Raw genomic sequence first — 21,445 nt, 5'->3', positions numbered from 1 at the left:
ACAAGTCTCACACAAAGTCACAGACAGTGCACTTCTCCATTGAAGACTTTCCTCCTATGTAGTGCACTACTTTTGACCAAGTAGTACCAGCACATTAGCGAGAGTGAACTTTAAATCGGAACAATGTCCTTGCAGCAAATGCACCTTGTTGCTCCACCTCCCTCCCCTCCCTTCCCTTGGTCTGGCGTAGTAAGCCAGCCTAAATGAGGAACACAACAGCATCGTACAGAAGAGTCCCAGCAGCAGGAGCCTCAGAGACTAACAGGAGGTCAACCTCATCCATGGGGACCATTATTACCTTCAGACCAGGGAGGCTCACTGCTTACAAATCCCTCCAGCTTTACTCAAATTATGCTTCAAATCAAAATAATCGGTATGCATTTACACAGGCGTTTTGCTCATATTACTCTCCTGTGTGTGTGTGTGTGTGTGTGTGTGTGTGTGTGTGTGTGTGTGTGTGTGTGTGTGTGTGTGTGTGTGTGTGTGTGTGTGTGTGCGCGTGCGTGCATTTGCCTTTTTAACTCTAATAAAAAACAGTCAAGGAGAAATCCGCCAGGCACATAAGGAGATTTATTTTTGAATATCATAAATTAGGAGGAGAATGAAATGATAGTGAACAGCTCTTTCACATTCAAACCACGTGTTGGTGTTCATCAAAGGCTTTCCCTGGCTGAGCCCAGCTCTGATTTTACACCCAGAGAACGAGAGATCAATTCTTCAGCACTAACACAACTCAACCTTCCACCAACAACAATTCAATACAAACCAGACTCACCCTCAACTTACTAATGAGCGTCCTTTTTCCCTCTCAAAGGAGACAAATGTGTTGATGCCGCTGAATATTTTAAATATTCCTTAACTATTTAGGGGGTCTGGGCGTCTTTTGAAATATTCATGGATTATATCAAATGTGTGACCCATTAAAGGCCTTTAAAATGGAGACCCATGGCAGTCAGCCGTCTCTGTGTGGCACCTCTGAGGTGTGTGTGTGTGTGTGTGTGTGTGTGTGTGTGTGTGTGTGTGTGTGTGCGTGCGTGCGTGCGTGCGTGCGTGCGTGTAGAAGATGGATGGGCTGTGAAAGTGGAGAAGTGGGACAGTCGCATTACTTACCCCCCCAGAGGATAGAGACATAGTAAAAAGAAAATGTAAAAAAGAGAAAGAGAAAGAGCGAGAGAGAGAGAAAAGTAGTATGTATAAATACGAGTGTGTTTGGAAGCCAAATGTAATCTGTCTGTGTTTGTGTGTTGTGTGAGAGGAACTGAGGCTGAGTGCCCTTAGAAAGCCCACTGTGTGTGTCCTAGAGCCCTTCAGCCCGCACTGTTAGCGCCCACCACACACAGCACTCAGTCTCACCTACATGCATGCACGCAAACACGCAAACACACATCCTGCCCCCCCCCCTTTCAGCAGATCGATCCCGGGGCTAATGTTCCTGCCATTAATGGAGCGGTGGCCGGCGCTCTTCCTCCGACTTTGAGCTTCTCTCCTGATCCTCAGGGAGATTCCATTTCATTAGCCCCCTGTGGTGCTTCAGTCACGGGCAATACTCTGAGAGGCCTAGCTACCCCACAGCGAGCCTGGATGTCCACGGTCAGATAGGGGGTCCCTGGGTAGGGTCCCAGAGCTAGAACACTGTCTCTGGAGGCTCTGTGGAAGACCCAGGGCACATTGGGATGATAATAGACTCTGGGTTGACTCCTGATGGGGAGGCTGGGTCCTGACTCTGCACCATGTTGTGACTGTGGCTCTCTGATGCCCCTGTGGGAGCGGTAATTGGCTTGGGCAGCAAGCAGACGCATGCACACACACACTCTTCCTCCTCCTTTATCTTCATCACTCTGTGGCACGAGGACGACGATAGACTCCTCTCACCCCATTATGACCTCACAGATGATGTCCAACAGCGCTTCCACTTCTCTCTCTTTCCTCTGTCTCCCCATGTGACTCTGTCCCTGTGGTGTGCACTGTGCTGTAACCATACCTGTTAGTCTACTACCACACTTCCTGTCTGGAGGGAAGGAGGGCCAGCAGGGATCAGGGATCAGCTCAAATCCCTGGAAAGCTTCAGTGTGGTGCGAGAGAGTTGTTTGTCCTGGTCTGGACTGGCCACTTTCATCTTAGCGAACCAGGCAAGCAGGATAACAGGCTGCTAGTGACTGATTAGGGCACCTGATCCACAGTGATGGTTCTAGCCAAACCGCTCAGTATCACTCTCTTAGTATCTATCTCCATCTTTGACCATCAATTAATTACTGAAGGAAGAAAGGCAGGCAAACCGGAGGAGAGGTTTACAGGGCATCATCTTTTGCAAAGTAAGGCCAAGTGGAAGAAAAATAACACCTCAGTCTCCAAAAAAGTGCGAGCTCTTTTAGAAGCGCTAACTGATCAGACAAACCTAGACAGAGGAGCGTTGATACCTAGACGGCCCAATTCAGCAGGTTTGACAAAAGAACACAAATTAGCTATCTGCTCAGTTAGGTGAATCCCTGAAGCTGAGAGCTGCTGGTGCCAACACCTTTCTATTTTTCTCTCTCTCGATACCATGCCACTACAAAAGCCCACCTGAAACTTTTTCTTTCTTTTATCCCTCAGAAGCATTTTGAAATGAGTCAGGGAAGGATGGGGGGGGACAGGGAGAGGGGACGCAAATTGGCCCTGCTCAATCATTTATCTTTCAATAGGTGAATAGTAGATGGAGCCACGTTAGGAGGAAGGAGGCTTTAAAAAGACACGGAAAGGGATCAGGGTGAATAATGGATGAAGAATCCAACGTTGAGAAAAGGAAAAAGGAGGCATGTCGAGAAATATTTCATAAAGCCGAGATTTTTTTTTTTTGGTGTCGTAAATCCTATTAGGAGGTGAGGTTGTGTGTGTGCGTGTGTGTGTGTGTGTGTGTGTAGTGGTGGGATTAGTTCCCCCTCGGTCCCAGATTCCCTTCATTCGGGGCCACATGTTTTCAGTGATAAAAATATACACCACAGCGCCACTACTACAATGCCCCTCGCCACTGTGTTCTTCTTTATACAGTAGTGTAGCAAAAAAGGGCTATTAGTGGTGATATTGATGTTACTGTATCTGTTCCATGACAGGAAGCAGCAAATAAGGAGTTTTGCTTCAATTTCCTTCCTCTCCAGCTGCTCAATTTCACACAAAATAGACATCTGTAAAGGGAAAAGGAGATCGAAGCCCATCATGCAGTCAAACAGACGGGCAAATCCACCAACAAACGTCTCGCCCCATCTCCTTTTCTCCCTCCCTCTCTCCCCCACTCTCTCTATGCCGTGTGGAATTTGAAGCATCTGAGAAATGTCACTGGTGTTCTAATCGGATTGTGGCTGGGGTTCGGCGGGGCTGGCGGGAGAAGTGTCGTTTGAAGTAACCTGTGAGAGGTTGAGCGGGATCGCCGGAGCAGAAGGAGAAAGGGTCTGTGGCCGTCTGCCCCGTCAACCCCTCCGCCCTGCTCTTAACATTCAGCTGTAGCTGACGTCTGGCAACGGCTTAGACAGCTCATCACTGACAAGTAGACCAGACAGACATATGGAGAGATGAGTCAGAGGAGAGAGAGAGAAAAACAGAGAGAGAGAGGGGGAGAAGCAGAGTTGTGACAGTGAGCATGGGAGAAAAAGGGAGAGAGCGAGAGAGGGAGCAAAGGAAAGATAAGCAACCTGTGAACACCAACGCCTAATCAATGTACAACACTAATGCGCCAACAGAGAAGAGAGGAAAGCTGACTTCATTTAGCTCCAGAGCAGTAGAGGGAACGCAGAGATGTCCAATGGTAGATCCATTCTCTCTATATGACGGACTGCCAGTGTCAAGTCCGATGGCACAACTGAATGAGGAGTATCAGAGCTTTAACATCCCAATGGGCAACACTGACAGGAGACATCTGATACAGCATCCATCAACCTCTACCTGTCATCCACGTCTGATCTGTATCATAAACAAACACATTTCTCTGGAGAACAGGGCCTCTTAACCCTCACATCCGTAGACGTCAAACCCACAATTTCTGGGTCTGTCAATAATGTGTTCTATCGCCGCCTCGCCGACTGCCACAACGTCCAGAGACCAGATTTCTAAGTCTAAGCAGTTTACTTCCATTAATCCAGGCTGGTTTTTTCTTCTTTCTTTTTTCCCCTCCATCCACTCACCCTGTCAACTCTCTCCGGGCGCAGAGTGAGAAGCCAGCTATTATCGACGTTTAAAATGGAATAATGCAGAGATAATGCCTCTGTGAGTTAGCAGCGGTGTTGGGATGCTAGGCATCGTTTACCACTACCGTCCGTAGGGGTGAGACGGATAGAGAGAGAGAGGGTAAGATGGATCGGCTTTTAAACCACTCACTCGGGCAGGCATGCCCACACACTGGATGGGAGGTCAAGGCCAAGGGCCAGATGTAACTATTTTAAAGGGAAATGTATGCCACATGTGTGGCATACGAACGAAGTGAGTTTGTCTGATATATTTTCATTCCGACACCAGAGAAATATTGTGCAAACTGGTTTAGATAGGCCTGATACTTTCATATTATGAGAAATACTGCTGTCAAGCCTGAGGGGTTGGACGAAGGCGACACACACGTTATTTCAAACTGGCCCTTTAATCCCCTTCTACTACGATGGGTTCTGGTTCAAGGAGACTTGGCTTCCTTCAGCAACTGATCAAACGTCAGTTTACTGAGCTGCCTCTGTTGACCGACTTCCTTACGTAACCTTCCACTAGCTGAGGAAGGTGAACCGGCTCAGCTGGTCACATGGCTGGTTGTATGCTGGACCACAGGTTATAGTAGGTCCCGGTTACTGAATCAATACACATAAAGTAGGCCCCTGCTACTGAACCCATACACCAATAACAGAGGACTGATCTTAAAATGGAGGACTGCAGGTGCATTAGGTTTGAGGTTTGGTTTCTGCTCTGTTCTATGGGCCTTGCAGGCCGGTGTGAGTCCATGTAGATAATGCAGAAATGCATTCTTCAAATACAGACCATCCATTCTGAAAGATGCTTATGTAAAGAAACACACGCTGCACTAATTTGTCTTTTGTAGTTTTGCAAAGGTATTGCAAAGGTGACAGTAAAAGTCGGGTGTAACGGGGGACAAGTGAAGAATTGGAGCAGAAAGTGGATGTGTAAGGATGTTGAAACTAAGCAGTTATAGAGTTGTAAGGAAATTTCCTGTAGAGGAGGAGATACAGTGAGCTACAAAAGCGACATTTTTGCTCTGTACTCCAGCACTTTGAAATGCTACAATGATGAGGAGGTTAAAGTGCAGACTGTCAGCTTTCATTTGAGGGTATTTCCATCCATATTGGGTGAATCGTTTAGAAATTACAGCACTTTTTGTACATAGTCCCCCCATTTTAGGGGACCAAAAGTATAGGGACAAATTCCCTTATATGTGTATTAAACATTTGTTGGATGCATTTGCTGTTTGTTTTGGTTGTGTTTCAGATTATTTTGCGCCCAATAGAAGGAATGGTAAATAATGTATTGTGTCATTTTGGCGTCACTTTTATTGTAAATCAGAATTTAATATGTTTCTGAACACTTCTACATAAATGTGGATCCTACCATGATTACGGATAGTCCTGAATGAATCATGAATAATGATGAGTGAGAAAGTTAGAAACATAAATATTTTACCCCCCAAAAATGGTTAGCATGTCTTGGGGGTATTTTATTTAACCTTTATTTAACTAGGCAAGTCAGTTAAGAACAAATTCTTATTTTCAATGACGGCCTTGTTCAGGGGGTATGATATTTGTGCGTCTAACTTTCTCACTCATCATTATTCATGATTCATTCAGGACTATCCGTAATCATGGTAACATCCACATTAATGTAGAAGTGTTTAGAAACATATTCAATTCTCATTTACAATAAAAGTGACTCCAAAATGACACAATACATTATTTACCATTCATTTCTATTGGGCAAAACGTAATCTGAAGCACAAGCAAAACAAATGCATCCAAGAAATGTGTAGAGTCACTACCTTGATGTAGTCATTGCGTCAATAAAAATATGGGACCAAATACTTTTTACTACTTTAATACACATAGGTGAATTTGTCCCAATACTTTTGGTTCCCTAAAATGTGGGGACTACGTACAAAAAGTGCTGTAATTTCTAAACGGTTCACCTGATATGGATGAAAATACCCCTCAAATGAAAGCTGATAGTCTCCACTTTAACCTCATAGTCATTGCATCATTTCAAATCCAAAGTGCTGGAGTACAGAGCCAAAACAAAAGATGTGTCACTGTCCCAATACTTTTAGAGCTCACTGTAAAAGAAAGGTACCATTCACTCAGTGAAAGAGGGAGGCAGGATTAGAAAGTGTCTCCTCAGGTTTCTGGCAGGTCAGCAGATTGATCTGGGTCTTTGCTCTCCCTTGAAACGCCCGTTTCACAGGCTCTGACGACGGAGGTGTCATCCTGTCCTGCTCTCACTCTCTCTCAGCCCATCAATCCATACACCCATCCATCTATCAATCTGTTCTGTCCATTTGCTATCTGTGTGTACGCTGTATGCCGCAATGCACACCATCAGTGTTCTAACACCAGTCAATGGAGAGAGAGTAGGACGGAGGAGGAGAGGAGACGAGGGAGGTGAGAAAGATGGAGCTACAACCAAACACAGAGAATTAATTCAATTACAGAAAATAATAGAAATGGATCACACATACCCACAGCGTTCTCTGAAATAGCTTCTTCTTTCTCGGGCCGAGGCGTCGGCAAAGCGGCTTTATGGAGCCATGATTCAGCGACGGCTAATGACAACCAGAGCCCTGAGCTGTTGACGTGGCATAAAGGGCCTCCTCTATAGCGTAGCCGCAGAGAAAGGCATTAGCTGTTAGGTGGCGTCACGATGGCAGTCAATGAGAATAAGGACTTCACTGGCTAATAATAGCAGCCGGAGATGAGCAAAAGCCAAAGGGGATACGGTTGAAGCGCAACGAAGCGAGGCATCATTGTAACCATCGCACACCCTAAAGGGGCAATGTGTGTTTACATTAAATGATATTAGAGATCACATCCACATTATAAGTCATAGTATGCCGTGCTTTCTCTGCCAATGCGGTACACCCTCCCCTGATCCCTTCCCCTCTGCATCAGCAGACAGAGGAGAGCGGAGAGGGATGGAAAGAGAGAGAATGAGAGGGGGCATCACACAGCAGGCTGCCAGTTCAACAACATCTCCTGCTACACACAAACACACACACACATACACACACACACACAATGGCCCGTTTCAGAGGCCCCGGTGGGTAAATAGTAATACAGCCATGAGTGACACAACAGTCAGACGCCGCAGTGGCTAGACTCATCATTCCCATTGAGAAAGGGACCAGGGTCGTCAAGGAAATGGGATTCTAAAGAGGCCTCATCCCACACATTCCGTGTCTCTTTTTCCTCAAATGCATTAATTGATTTCTGTGACCTGGCTGGGTGAATATAACAAGTACGGTGCGTTTGTACTATTCTCTTCAGGCAACGCAAGAGCAGCTCAGGAGAAGGCCCACAGTGGGGCCTTCATTCCTTAGCCTGCGGCCTGTGCTATTGGTCGACTCTTCTAACGAGGAGGCCTGCTCATTAAGCTGATGACCCGCCTCTCATCAAAACAGTTAATAGTCAGTTATGTTGTCTATTGTTTTTGACTATGTTTGTTTATTGTAATACATATTTATACACAGTACCATTCAAACGTTTGGACACACCTACTTATTTAAGGATTTTTCTTTATAATTTACTATTTTTTGCATTGTAAATATATTTTCAGATTCTTCAAAATAGCCAACCTTTGCCTTGATAACAGCTTTACACACTCTTGGCATTCTCTCAACCAGCTTCACCTGTTCCCACAAATGCTGAGCACTTGTTGGCTGCTTTTCCTTCACTCTGCGGTCCAACTCATCCCAAACCACCTCAATTGGATTGAGGTCGGGTGATTGTGGAGGCAAGGTCATCTGATGCAGCACTCCATCACTCTCCTTCATGGTTAAATATCCCTTACACAACCTAGAGGTGTGTTGGGTCATTGTCCTGTTGGGAGAAAAAAATTGTCCTACTAAGCGCAAACCAGATGGGATGGCGTATCGCTGCAGAATGCTGTGGAATTCGCTTTGTTGTCATTGAGACAAGCTCTTCGTAACGAGTCTCTATTGTATCTCTTGAGAATAGAAATATGCATTCATGGGAACCTCAGAGCTGTTTTGCTCTACCGCACTAGGAGTAACCTGGTTAGGTTGTGAGCAAAACCAAGGCTTGCAATATTACTAAATTGAATGTGAAAAAATAGATGTTGATACATGCTAACCAAGTTCAATCTCAAGTTTGTTTATTAGCCCAGTGTTTCTCCTATATTAATTTAGCAAAGGTGGCCCTAGCGGTAGCAATCTCTCGTCCCAACGGCCCCACCCTACATTATGCACGTGTGTGTGTGTGTACGTGTCCTGCTCTAAAGTAAGTTAGTCGATGAGCAAAGCAAGACGTGTGTGTGCTCCTGAGTGGGACCCAGGTGATATGATGACTCAAGCCTCTGCAACTCTTCCACCTGAATAAGGAGCTATTATCGGCCTCTGCAACTGTACCTCTGCTCTCACACAGCTGAGACTGACGAAGCTGCTACTGTAGAATGCAGAGAGGTCTTTGCATTTTGGATTGCAGCCACAGTTGGCTAACATAGTACTACCATCAGCCAAAAACCTTACCTCAGCGAACTTGTTGGCTACAGTATATCTACAATGTGTCATGAGTCAGGCCCGTTCGATCACAACAGTGATCAATATTTTTCAAGATGTTTCAGTTTGGTGACAGGTGTTCTTATTTTGAGTGTCGTAGACATTGTCAACACAAGACAATGTCTATGACATGTGAATGTCTTTGGGCTTCATGACAAGTTTGTGACAGTGTTTGGTCTGCTCCTACCTTTCCGTTGGCTTTGGTCTTGCTGCTGCTGTGGTTGTTGTTGATGGTGGGGTTGGCATCCTCATGGACCCGGTCCAAGAGCCAGAGCAAGAACTCCAGGGCATCGTGCTGAGAGTTCCCTCTGAACTGAGAGCCGTACTTGGACACAATACTCTGGGGACAGACAGGGAGGAGTAAATCAGATGAGGACATTACAAAAGACATAAAACGACTTTCCAACAAACTACAGTAGAAGCTCAAAGATATTAAACTTAGAGTTACAGGCTGACCGGACAACCTAACAGGGAATATCGAACACGGACAAAAAATGATGTAGGCTATGTAGTCTGTTGGCTAAATACTCTGAGGAAAGACCGGGAGGAAGAGATTAGATATGGACAAGAAAATAAATATCAGTTAGGTCTTCCAACAAAATACATGAGCTGAGAGTTTCAGAGAAACTACTGTTCAAAGTATTTATTTTTAGGAAACGTTGTCTGGTGGTAAGTAAACAGCGTCTTTCGACAGTGTATTCAATCAGCTCCCCTTAGGGTCAGGGAGTAACTGGTGATATGTAATCAGTTACATGTTATCTGATAACAGAAAAAAAACTATAACAAGTTATGTCAGGGGTTCTTAAACTTTTTCACACAGGCCCCCCATTACTACAAAATCTATGGGCTAAAAAACCTAGCTAAAATAACGTTAGCTGACATGGCCTTGTGCAGTCTATTATTACAACTTTCAAGAGTAAATTGAAAGCCAGACTGAGTTCCTTAAAAATATATATATTTTTTAACAACGACGACCCCCCCCAGAAAAAATATTGTCATCAGATTACTTGGATTACTTTTAAATTCAGAAAGGATGTTTGCGAAAACAATACACTACATCACCAAAAATATGTGGACACACCTTCAAATTAGTGGATTCGACTATTTCAGCTACACCCGTTGCTGACAGGTGTATAAAATCAAGCACACCGCCATGCAATCTCCATACACAAACATTGGCAGTAGAATGGCCTTTAATGAAGAGCTCAGTGACTTTCAACGTGGCACCGTCATAGGATGCCACCTTTCCAACAAGTCAGTTCGTCAAATTTCCACCCTGCTAGAGCTGCCCTGGTCAACTGTAAGTTCTGTATTGTGAAGTGGAAAAGTCTAGGAGCAACAATGGCTCAGCCGTGAAGTGGTAGGCCACACAAGCTCACAAAATGGGACCTCCAAGTGCTGAAGTGCGTAGCTTGTAAAAATTGTCTTTCCTCGGTTGTAACTCTCACTACCGAGTTCCAAACTGCCTCTGGAAGCAACGTCAGCACAAGAACGGTTCGTTGGGAGCTTCATGAAATGGGTTCCTATGGCCGGGCAGCCGCACACAAGCCTAATAGCACAATGTGCAATGCCAAGGGTTGACTGGAGTGGTGTAAAGCTCGCCGCCATTGGACTATGGAGCAGTGGAAACGCGTTCTCTAGAGTGATCAGTCAAGCTTCTCCATCTGGCAGTCCGACGGTCGAATCTGGGTTTGGCGGATGCCAGGAGAACGCTACCTTCCCGAATACATAGTGCCAAGTGTAAAGTTTGGTGGAGGAGGAATAATGGTCTGGGGCTGTTTTTGAAGTTTTTCTTGGCCCCTTAGTTCCAGTGAAGGGAAATCTTAACGCTACAGCATACAATGACATTCTAGACAATTATGTGCTTCCAACTTTGTGGCAACAGTTTGGGGAAGGCCCTTTCCGTTTCAAAGCGAGGTCCATACAGAAATGGTTTGTAGGGATCGGTGTGGAAGACCTTGACACAGAGCCCTGACCTAAACCCCATCGAACACCAATGGGATGAATTGAAATGCCGACTGCGAGCCAGGCCTGATCGCCCAACATCAGTGCCCGACCTGACCTCACTAATGCTCTTGTAGCTGAATGGAAGCAAGTCCCCACAGCAATGTTCCAACATCTAGTGGAAAGCCTTCCCAGAAGAATAAGAGGCTGTTATAGCGGAAAAGGGGGGGCCGACTCCATATTAATGCCCATGATTTTGGAATGAGAAGTTAGGTGAGCAGGTGTCCACATAGTTTTGGTCATGTAGTATATATTAAGACACCTTTCTGTTTTCTCAGTGACATTACATTTTGCATTGAAAATATGGAAAGTTAAAGTTTGTTCTACCTGAGCGAGTCCACTATGTCTACGATGACACACCAAATGTATTTGATTGATAATTGTTGTCTTGTTCTAATGCCTCTTAAGGGTAAAGTAATCCAAAAGTAACGGAAAGTAATCAGATTACGTTACCGAGTTTGGGCAATCCAAAAGTTACGTTACTGATTACAATTTTGGATAAGTAACTAGTAACAGTAACATTTAGAAAGTAATCTACCCTACCCTGACTCTCCTTGAGACAGTGACAGGTGTAGCTAACAACAACACCATCAGGACATCCAGGTGGCTACTTTCCATTCCCACCAGCCATCTCCCCCCCACTCTCTCCATTCCTCCCTCCGCCCTCTGAGTAACAGAGCCCGATCCCAGACGCTCCTCCACCCTTCATAATAAATTGTTGCATCACACCACCAGTGTTCTAAATATAAACACAGGACAGGATGGGAGGCCCCCTACCTCCCTACTACCTGAGATGGACCACTAATGAGCTTAATCATTATGAAGGGGGCCCTCCGAGGGAGAGGGAAGCGAAAGGGGCATGTTGACTGTGGCTGTATCTGAAATGGCATCCTATTCCCTATGTAGTGCACTACATTTGACAAGGGTTCTGGTCAAAAGTAGTGCACTATATAGGGAATAGGGTGCCATTTAGGACACACCCCTTTTCACTAATCCTAGTTACACCCTCTGCCTATCAAAGGACAGTGCAGTTATGTTACGTTATGTTGCTACCCCAGAAAGGGTAAGAGGGAAAGGGGGAAACAGAGTCGGAGGTGGCGGAAAGAGTGGTGGGGACAGCAACCGATGTGTCCAAGGTTACCGTGGGACCGCTGTGTCTGGGAAGCAGAAACCTGATGACATCACAGAGCTGTGATGGCTTCATTAGGACAGGGGGTTGAGAGAAGGAGGGCTTGGAGAGAGGGGTTATGGTCTGCTGTGTGCACACATTTTGTTTTGTTGACGTCCAGAGGTGATCCTGCTACAATGGCATGTTAATGGGTCTGCACAGCAGCACTGTTGCTAAGAAAGTAAGGACCCCATCCCATCCTTCAAAAACAGATTGCACTTCTTGTTCAAAGGAATTCCCCTTGATATCTGCATAGACATATCAACATAGTCTTTACTTTTCACACCCACCCCATGCCTGAGAGGAGATAGAGGCGTAATCCCACCAAAGTAGTACGAATAGTATTCTCATTTTGAGGCCTGTTTGAGTAAGCCTGTATCAGCCTCCATTTATCATCATCCTCATAACCAACCAAATCACAGACAGACAGCTTAGACACCTGACACTAACATTTAATGACTGGCCATGGAAGTGCCAAAACAAACATGATATACTGTGTTTCTATCCCCACGGGGAGCATGGGAATAATAATGCAGGCTATTTGGTAAACATTGAAGTGATTTGAGAGAAACTGGGTGTAAAATGTGTTGGTTGGGACATTTTTAATCGGATAGCCAAAGAGTACTATGTCAAGAAGTAGAAATGTCAAATGTGTTTTACACAGTTTGTTGGATTGAATGATTTAGGACTTTGTGTGTGGGTCACTGTGTGACAGCTAGAGATGCCAGACCATATTTGCTCCCCTCTTTAACTTCTTATGGGCAGGTGGGTCCCACCTGGCCAACATCTGGTGAAATTGCAGAGCGCGAAATTCAAACTACAGAATTATAAATATTTAACTTTCATAAAATCACAAGTGTAATACATCAAAATAAAGCTTAACTTCTTATTAATCCAGCCACTGTGTCAGATTTCAAAAAGGCTTTACAGCGAAAGCTCACCATGCCATTATCTGAGGACAGCGCCCCGCATACAAAACCATGAAAAACATATTTCAACCAGGCAGGTGCAACATGAAAGTCAGAAATAGCGATATAATAAATGCCTTACCTTTGATGATCTTCTTCTGTTGGCACTCCAAAAGGTGCCAGTTACATCACAAATGGTCCTTTTGTTCGATAATGTCCTTCTTTATATCCATAAAAACTCAGTTTAGCTGGCGCGCTTCAATCAATAATCCACCCAGTTTCCCTCCATCAAAATGCATACAAAATGAATCCCAAACGTTACTAATAAACTTTTCCAAACAAGTCAAACAACATTTATAATCAAACCTTAGATACCCTAATTCGTAAATAAACTATACAATTTAAGACGGAAAATCGTTATTGTCTTTACTGGAGAAAAATACCAAAGAATGCGCTCTCATTCACGGGCTTGGAAACACAACAGCCAAAATGGGAGCCACCTAGAAAAACTACAATTTCTGGCTAATTTTTCCAAAAACCAGCATGAAACTCTTTCTAAAGACTGTTTACATCTAGTGGAAGCCCTAGGAACTGCAATCTGGGAGGACTTATAATAAAAGTGACAGCCATTGAAAATAGTGGTAGGCTGAATTCTTTTTGGGGGGGGATGGTTTGTCCTCGGGGTTTCGCCTGCCATATCAGTTCTGTCATACTCACAGACATTTAGAGTGTTTTCTATCCAAATCGACCAATTATATGCATATCCTAGCTTCTGGGCCTGAGTAACAGGCAGTTTACTTTGGGCACACTTTTCATCCGGATGTGAAAATACTGCCCCCTACCCAAGAGAGGTTAAAAGCTGTTTGTACTCCTCAGCTGTCTTTAGGGTACTGCCGGTCTCCATGGTGAAGATGCACCTTATTCCATAACCACAGTAAACATAGGCAGACTATACGGTACTACAGTGCACTCTCTTTCTGTCATGGCATGGTGCCTTGCAAGTCATTTCTTACTAGAGAGGTGAGGCAAACATTTGCTGGAGGGTGAGACTAGAGACAGATAGAAACGATTGCAAACACTCAAAATACAGTTGAGGGTGACCTAACCTAACCTCTTAAATAAACACAGGTACACCATTAACCTACACAGTCTCCAGGGGCAGTTGACAAAGTCGTCCTCTCTCACCCTCTCACATCTTAGGAGAGGTTGAGACCCCCACACTCAGGCATTAACATCACACAAACCACACACACACACACACACACAAACCACACACACACACACACACACACACACACACACACACACACACACACACACACACCACGCCTGCCCTGGCATCCAAGACAGTGAGCTGGAGAGTATTTGACCTTCCCCTCTTTAGCGTTTGTCTCACAAGTACCCCACATCACCTTCAATGTAAACAGCGAGGTATAAGGAGAGCTCCGTCAGGACTAGGAACGTGCCATACATCAACAAAATGATTCCTCTGCTTCAAAAACACACATTTACAGGGTCACCCCAGCCTGGCCTGTCAAATGGACCTTGTTAGATTCCACAATGGCAGTCTGGGAGGAAGAACCATGAGGAATTAGGACGTTACATAATCTTTAGAGGTTGTGATGTTGACACACACACACACACACACGCAAGAGCAGATGTTGCTGCCTGGTGGGAATGAGCCTGGACGGTATCCATCACCATCATTACTGGCACCTCCATTCCTTGTTACATTTTTCTGCAACAGCAGCCTGGTGTTGCTGGTTGGCGATCCTCTCCTCCGCTGACCAGGCAGACACTGATGGGTCATCACTTAATTACTCTCCTGCCCTGCCTCTCCTTCCATTCCCTCTACTCAATAAAGCCTCTCCCTTCTGCTCCCTCTTTCCCCCCATACTCTCCCTCCCTTGTTCCCTCTCTCATTTTCTCCATTCTTTCCACTCATCAATCTCAGCTGAGCTCCAGACGACCCAGCCTCCCCCCGCTTCTCCCCTGGAGGACGACCGCTGGTCGGGGGGAGAGAAACACAAACCTCGGCCAACCGCAGTCCCGGCCACCAAGCAAATGCCCTTGCCTGTCTCCTGGCTCCCCACGCTCGACGCCCCAGTCTGAGTTTTTTGCACAAAAAAATCCTACTCTTTGATCCTGATTAATCTGAGTTATACAGTATCTCAATTCACCACAAAATATATATATGATGGCAGAAGAAGTATTAGTTTGGATGCTAGACTTCATGTCCATGTATTCACCTCCAAAAGAAAGAAAACCACTATTTATTATGGCAAGACAACATAAGATTTTCGGTAACATAACATGAAATCCTCTTCCTGATATGCTGCCAGTGTGATGACAGAGTAAAGCCCAAAGTCTTTGCCTCGTCTCCGCGACAACGTCCCTAATGTGGGATTTACTACCATTAAGAATAGAGAAGGAAACAAAGGATGATTGGTCATAATCATCACTGAGTGTTTTACAGCCTGGGAAAGGCTCTCTGTTAACACTACTGTAATGGAGAAGTTTAAACTCCTATATCTGCATCCCAAATGGTACCGTACTTCCTATAAATTGCAGTACTTTTGAGCAGGGCCCATAGGGCTCTGGTAAAAAACAGTGCACTTTGTACGTAATAGGGTGCCATTTGGGACGCAGACTCTATGACTTATATTGGAGGCAGTAAATGTGCTTTTGTGTGGGAAGAACGAGGGTCTGTGCTTTTACTGTATCCTAAAGGCACAATCACTAGTACATATTTGGGGTGGCCAAACGGCAGCCCTACCACGTAGTTTGCAATAAAGCTGAACAACGGAGCAAAATAACCTTATAAGTTGGGATATGGTGGGGTAAGAGCTCATGAGGAGCGACAGGTAGCCTAGTGGTTAGAGCGTTGAACTAGTAACTGAAAGTTTGCAAGATCAAATCTCTGAGTTGACAAGGTAAAAATCTGTTGTTCTACCCTTGAACAAGGCAGTTAACCCACTGTTCCTAGGCTGTCATTGAAAATAAGAATTTGTTCTTAACTGACTTGCCTAGTTAAATTAAGAAAAAATGAAATGAGGCATTTGTGTTGTATTCTTCAAGAATCAATATCATTAATTAAAATGACCACTGAACAGCTGTAAATATCACAGATTGCTCCTTTAATGGTTTCTGTGCCATTCCCTTCACTAAGATAAAGTGGGGAGGTTGGGTGGTCTTACAGCCTAGCGTTGTTTAAGATTGATTTAACCCCCCCCCGAAGCTAGACCATTAATTATGGTGGTGAATACATCCATCGGAAATGCGCTCAAACTGCAGTACTTACACAGACATATTTCTCACTGTGTTTTTCATTATATTGTTTTGTCAGAGCTTTTTGGGGGTAAATGAAGTAGTAGTGCCCTGCCAATTTCTGAGTTCAAAGGCAAATATTGAGAGAGAGAGAGAGAGAGAGAGAGAGAGAGAGAGAGAGAGAGAGAGTGAGAGAGTGAGAGAGTGTGTGTGTGCGAGTACCATAGCTCTTGAAAGAAAGCAGAGACAGGAAAACACAAACACTGAATCTCTGCCTGTGCTCCAAAACAACCAACATGACACCCACTCACACCCACCACCGCCTACACAGGAGTCATGGAGAACCATGATACAACCACCACCTGCAGACTCAGCAAGGAAAGTGAGGGGAGGGAAAAGCTCGCAGAGCCAACTTTTATCCTCACTCAGTCACTGTTGAACTTGTTTACCAGGCCAATGCCTCTGACTAGTGCTCTTTAAAAGCACACTGACTTTGACAATAATAATTATCTGTCAAAGAACCACTGTGGAGAATCCTTCCTCATCACAAACTAGTACCATTCCTACGGGGAACAGGAGTAAATGGATGGGTGGGTGTTTTCCTGTCTTTCACCAACATGATTTCTTGTTTGTTTTGGAGCTCACTGCTGCACTCTCCATACGCACCAGTGGAGCTTGCTCAGTAGGGGGTCTCCACCTTTCCCAGGCTAAATTCACTTGGCTGCACTGCAACAGCAGTAAACATCCTCATCTCATTCAAAGAGGACAAACAGATAGAAATCAGTATATTGTTCAAGTCAAAGCCATCCTTATAACTGCAGTGAGAGGAGGGAATGAATGAGAATGAATGAATGAATGAATGAATGGGAATATCTATACCCAAGTGCAGTTGATTATTCAATAGATCTGAGTACTACATTTCGAGAGACTGCACACAAAACTTAACGTATAAACTTCAAAAAGTATCTCACTACTGCTAGAATCATAATTATCTTAGAGCCTATAATGGGCTGAACCAAATCAAAATGTTCTAATACAGAACTCTGGTACCATCTATATTTGCAGCATAGGTCCAAAGGTTCCAGTAAATGAGAGTGAGCAATGCCACTTACCCAGGCCCAGCTTCGGGCACTGTGCCCCTGGATGACCAGCCACAGGTGTCCCTGTGGGGCCAGACCATAGACATACATATTCATACATCATCAGGCGTCTGGGACTCTGGCCTGCTTCCCTGGCAGTCCCTGACCACTGTGTTGAATTGGTCTGGCTCACTCTCATCAGCATTCCGTAAACTCAGTGCACCACCCCTGCATGTGAAGTACCGCTCCCTTCCTCCCAGTAAGGACATCCAGGGAATGCAGACAAGCCACCACATCTGGGTTTGTGGCAGGTGGGAGCCACAGGGCACACACACAGCATGCGTATTAGTTAGCAAATGTGCCCTGATGTGTGGTCAATGGTCATTAGGCATTAGGCAATAGGCATTGACACATGGTTTGGACCATGTTTATGTTGGGAGAAAAGAAAAAGAGAACCCAAATGTTGATATTAATAAAAAAATATGGGAGTTTTGACACTGCCTGTAATGCTAGTATATGTCTCACCTGTTTTGACCATTGCCACAGGCTCCTCCCCTGAAATGCTACCTGTCTGCTTACACGGAAATAGGATGTGAAAACTGTTGAGTCGGTTCTGACTAGAGGGAGTACAGCGACGACCGGAAATTACTTTTTCGTAGCAGGTTAAGAGAATTTATGGAGCAGGTTAATTAAGATAATTAATGTGGCAGGTTAGGAGACTTACTGTAGGTTAAGGTTAGGAAACGGGTTAGACGTAGGGTTAGCTAAAATGCTTCTGGTCTTAGCTGTATTCCCTCCAGTCACAACCCACTAGGCACACCACGTCATTTCAGTGTGGAAATGTGGGTAATATTTGGTTGAGAGGTTGATCAATAAGATTTCAACCTTTATTCATAAAGACAGCCAGAAGTTTGTTGAATTCCCAATGTGTTATCAATATGCTTTCAACCATCTAAAAGCACAACCAAATTCCATTAGAAAAACAATGTCTGATTTTTGGTTTAGTTGTCATTTATATGTGTTATCGCTGTGGCGAATACCATCTCAGATATTTTGTATTTATACAACAACTTAATATGTTATTACTGTGCTTCATCTAAAAGCACAACCAAATGACCTGGATTGCAGTTGAGATTACATAAAAAATGCATAGTGCAAGTGATCAATGCTGTTTGATATTCTGCACAGATTATTAAAGCACTTGTGAAAATCTCCACAGACCTGCGACCTCTGCATGCTATCTTGAACATGCACACTTTCTATGATTACATAAGAAGACATTTTCTGTTACCATAGGCTAACCTCAAAATGTCACCATTGACGTGTTACTCATTTTAAGGTTGAATAAATGTTGTTATTAGTTTGTAAGAGCCTTGACTTTAGGCTTTTTACTGTATAACAAAAGTAATATTGAATTGTGTTTGGTTGACAACACAACTAAATATAAAAATGTAAGGATATCTAATGCTTGGATAGTTTAATCTGAGCCACTGGCTTAATTCTATTCTTTAAACTGTATTTTGGGTTTAGTTGGAGATGTGAATCCAACCTATCATTAGTTAACTTGTCGAGAAGTTAATAGGTTATTTACTGTTTTGCAAAAGTGATGTTGAATTGTGTTTGGTTGTCACTGACTTAACCCAGCTTTAATTCTAGTTTGTCTATAAATTAATACTTGATATGTTGGATTCGTATCTCCATCTCAACCAAGAACCAAAGTTAAAGAATAGGACTAAATCAAACTTTATTTAAAGTGCATTTAAAGTTTGATTAGATTATATTTAGTCCTATTCTTTAACTTAGATTTTTGGTTGAGATGGAGACGTGAATCCAACATATAAATGATTAATTAGTAGACAAACTGTAATTAAAGCCAGACTAAGTCAGTGGCACAGATGGAACTATCCAAGCAGAAGATACATCTACTTGAAATGTTGATATTTGGTTGCGTTGCCAACCACACTATTCAATATCCAGTTTGTCTATAAATTAATAATTCATGTTTTATTCATGTCTCCATCTCAACCAAAAATGTAAGTTAAAGAATACGACTAAATCTAATCTAACTTTAAATGCACTTTAAAAAAAGTTTGATTTAATCCTATTCTTTAACTTTGATGTTTGGTTGAGATAGAGGTGAATCCAACATATTTATGATTAACTTGGATATTACATTTGAAATCAACCAAATCTATATATTATCTATTTTCAGTTGAACCCTGGGTTGAATTGAAACAATAGCTGTTGATAACTTTGCAAATGCTATATAGGCCTAAATAGTATCATTGATGATGCAGTATATGACTTATGAGGTATGGTTACATTTAATTTACTTTGTTAAACCTACCATTTTGAATGACTTTGATACCAACAGCGAATATATTTAGTTATTAGGAGATCTCTCAATAATCATTCCCACAATAGGTAGTAGTCAGTGACAAATATCAAAGCTAGGCTTGGTTAAAACCCTGGATGCAAGACCAAATGAATGGCTGTAGATAAATCAACTCCCCAGCCTATTGTGGATATAACATTGAAGATCTGACATTGTTACAAATTCAACATATTTTAGCACATACAAGGTATGTCTATGTTGAAAATTGGTTACAATGATGACATAATCATGTGTTGAAATGTCACCCCAATTTCACCCTCAAAACAACATGACTTTTTTCAAATCCAATGTATTTTCCACGTAGATTCCACGGCACAATACGTTGACAAATGATGTTGAAACAACGTTGATTCAACCAGCTTGAGCCCAGTGGAAACCTGTTGAGTCTGACCGTTGATATAGCCGCCCACACATAGGCCTACTGTTATTACTATGACAAACCGTCATGTAAAAGGAACGATGTGTTCTCTTTAGTTAAATATTTATTTTGTTTTTGAATAATTCGCAAATTCCAATCCTTTTAGAATTAAATGCTGCGCTGGAAACTGTAGCAGACTCGGTGAGCACGCGATTGCTCCGACCTTTGAACATTTCTCATGCTCAGAGTCGCACTGAGCATGAGAAAAGTCTATAATTTACTTGAACATGACCGGGAACTGTTATCGAAATTAACCAATTAAGCCTCAAACATGAGCTGTGTTTGAAGAGTTTCTACACAAGCGACTCACCTTGAATTCCACGGACAGTTGAGGGGTATATTCAAGGGTCCAAAGCGCCCGCACCAAGGATGCCAACTGTGTGGTCACCTCACCCCTGGCAAGTTGCGCGTCCTCGTTTTTTACAATTCCGTTTACTCTCCCCTGACACAAATCAGACTTGTATTGTTCCAAACCAAGGTACTCGGCCAGCAGGTCCGTATTACTGAGGCACTGAACCACCGCATTCATGAAACAAGTGTTTCCATGATTCTTCAACCCAAGGACTCCTGGAGTTTTGTCGCCATAGCACCACGACAGCCTGTCTTTTATAGATCCATGAGAAGACAAAGTTGAGGCGCTCTTCTTCACCTTAATCTCCCTCGAGACCTGAAGTTCATCTTTATTAAAGTTCCCTGAGTTGGCACTCAACGTGCACGCGGCGCTGTCTCTGAACCCGCCATCATCATCCTCACCGTCAGGTGGCTCGACGTCGCCAAAGTGTGCCAAAGTTCCCAAAGTTTTCAGTATCCTGCTCATAAAATTCCCAACGGACTTCAACGATTTCCTCCTGAAAAGCTTCCCGGCTTTGTATTTCTTCTCTTTGCGTTTTGTAGATTTGGTTTTCATGGACTGTTTCCTCATCTTACTCTCCTTGTGGTTATCCATGGTGGTTGGTTATTTACCAGGTAACAAGAAGTGAAAACGAAACAACTACTGAAGCAATAGACTCCTACCTGTCTGCCCTTACCCCTCCTCCTCTCGAAACCACTCCGGTCTCCGCTAATAGACAATACCGTGGTTTAGGCACATGACTAAACAATGTCCCTCAGACATTCCGGTAATTCCTGCCAGGTCTCGGCGCGCCCTTGTCATACTGTTTCGCTGGTAAAATGGTGAAGCAGCGGGCACCTGTAACCAGTAACCGGCGTGTAGGTGAGTTGTATTCAACTCCATGGTCCTCGGCGTTGACACGGCGCTCGAGCACATACAGCTGGCGGTCTTTCTCTCTCCCTCCCTCGCCAATCCGAGCGCTGCTGGAGTGGTTTTCTGTTTGGTGGATAGTGCGCGTTATTCCCGCCCTCCTACAATTTTAGCCTATATCAAATCCCATTTTATTGGTCACATACAAGTGTTTAGCAGATGTTATTGCGGGTGTAGCGAAATGCGTGTGCCTCTAGTT

The 21,445-nt window shown here is 43.9% G+C and overlaps 1 protein-coding gene across 2 annotated transcripts in view; it reads right to left on the bottom strand.

Annotated features, from left to right (window-relative positions):
- Positions 1–21,290, bottom strand: part of LOC106564672 (ubiquitin carboxyl-terminal hydrolase 43) — a 112,249-nt gene extending 90,959 nt beyond the window's left edge. Inside the window, exons 1-2 of one of the 2 annotated variants that reach the window (XM_014130889.2) lie at positions 20,296–21,290; positions 8,934–9,086 (exon numbers count right to left, since the gene is read on the bottom strand). In XM_014130889.2, the coding sequence (XP_013986364.1) occupies positions 8,934–9,086; positions 20,296–20,931 (789 nt within the window). In that variant the 5' untranslated portion in view covers positions 20,932–21,290. The remainder of the gene's footprint in view (positions 1–8,933; positions 9,087–20,295) is intronic. The other variant, XM_014130888.2, reaches the window with a different exon arrangement.
- Positions 21,291–21,445: the final 155 nt, after the last annotated feature.

The sequence above is a fragment of the Salmo salar genome, chromosome ssa12 (genome assembly GCF_905237065.1).
Source record: "Salmo salar chromosome ssa12, Ssal_v3.1, whole genome shotgun sequence".
In the NCBI taxonomy this organism is placed as follows: Eukaryota; Metazoa; Chordata; class Actinopteri; order Salmoniformes; family Salmonidae; genus Salmo; species Salmo salar.
Note: the sequence above shows the minus strand (reverse complement) of the source record. Positions and strands in the feature narration are given on the sequence as shown.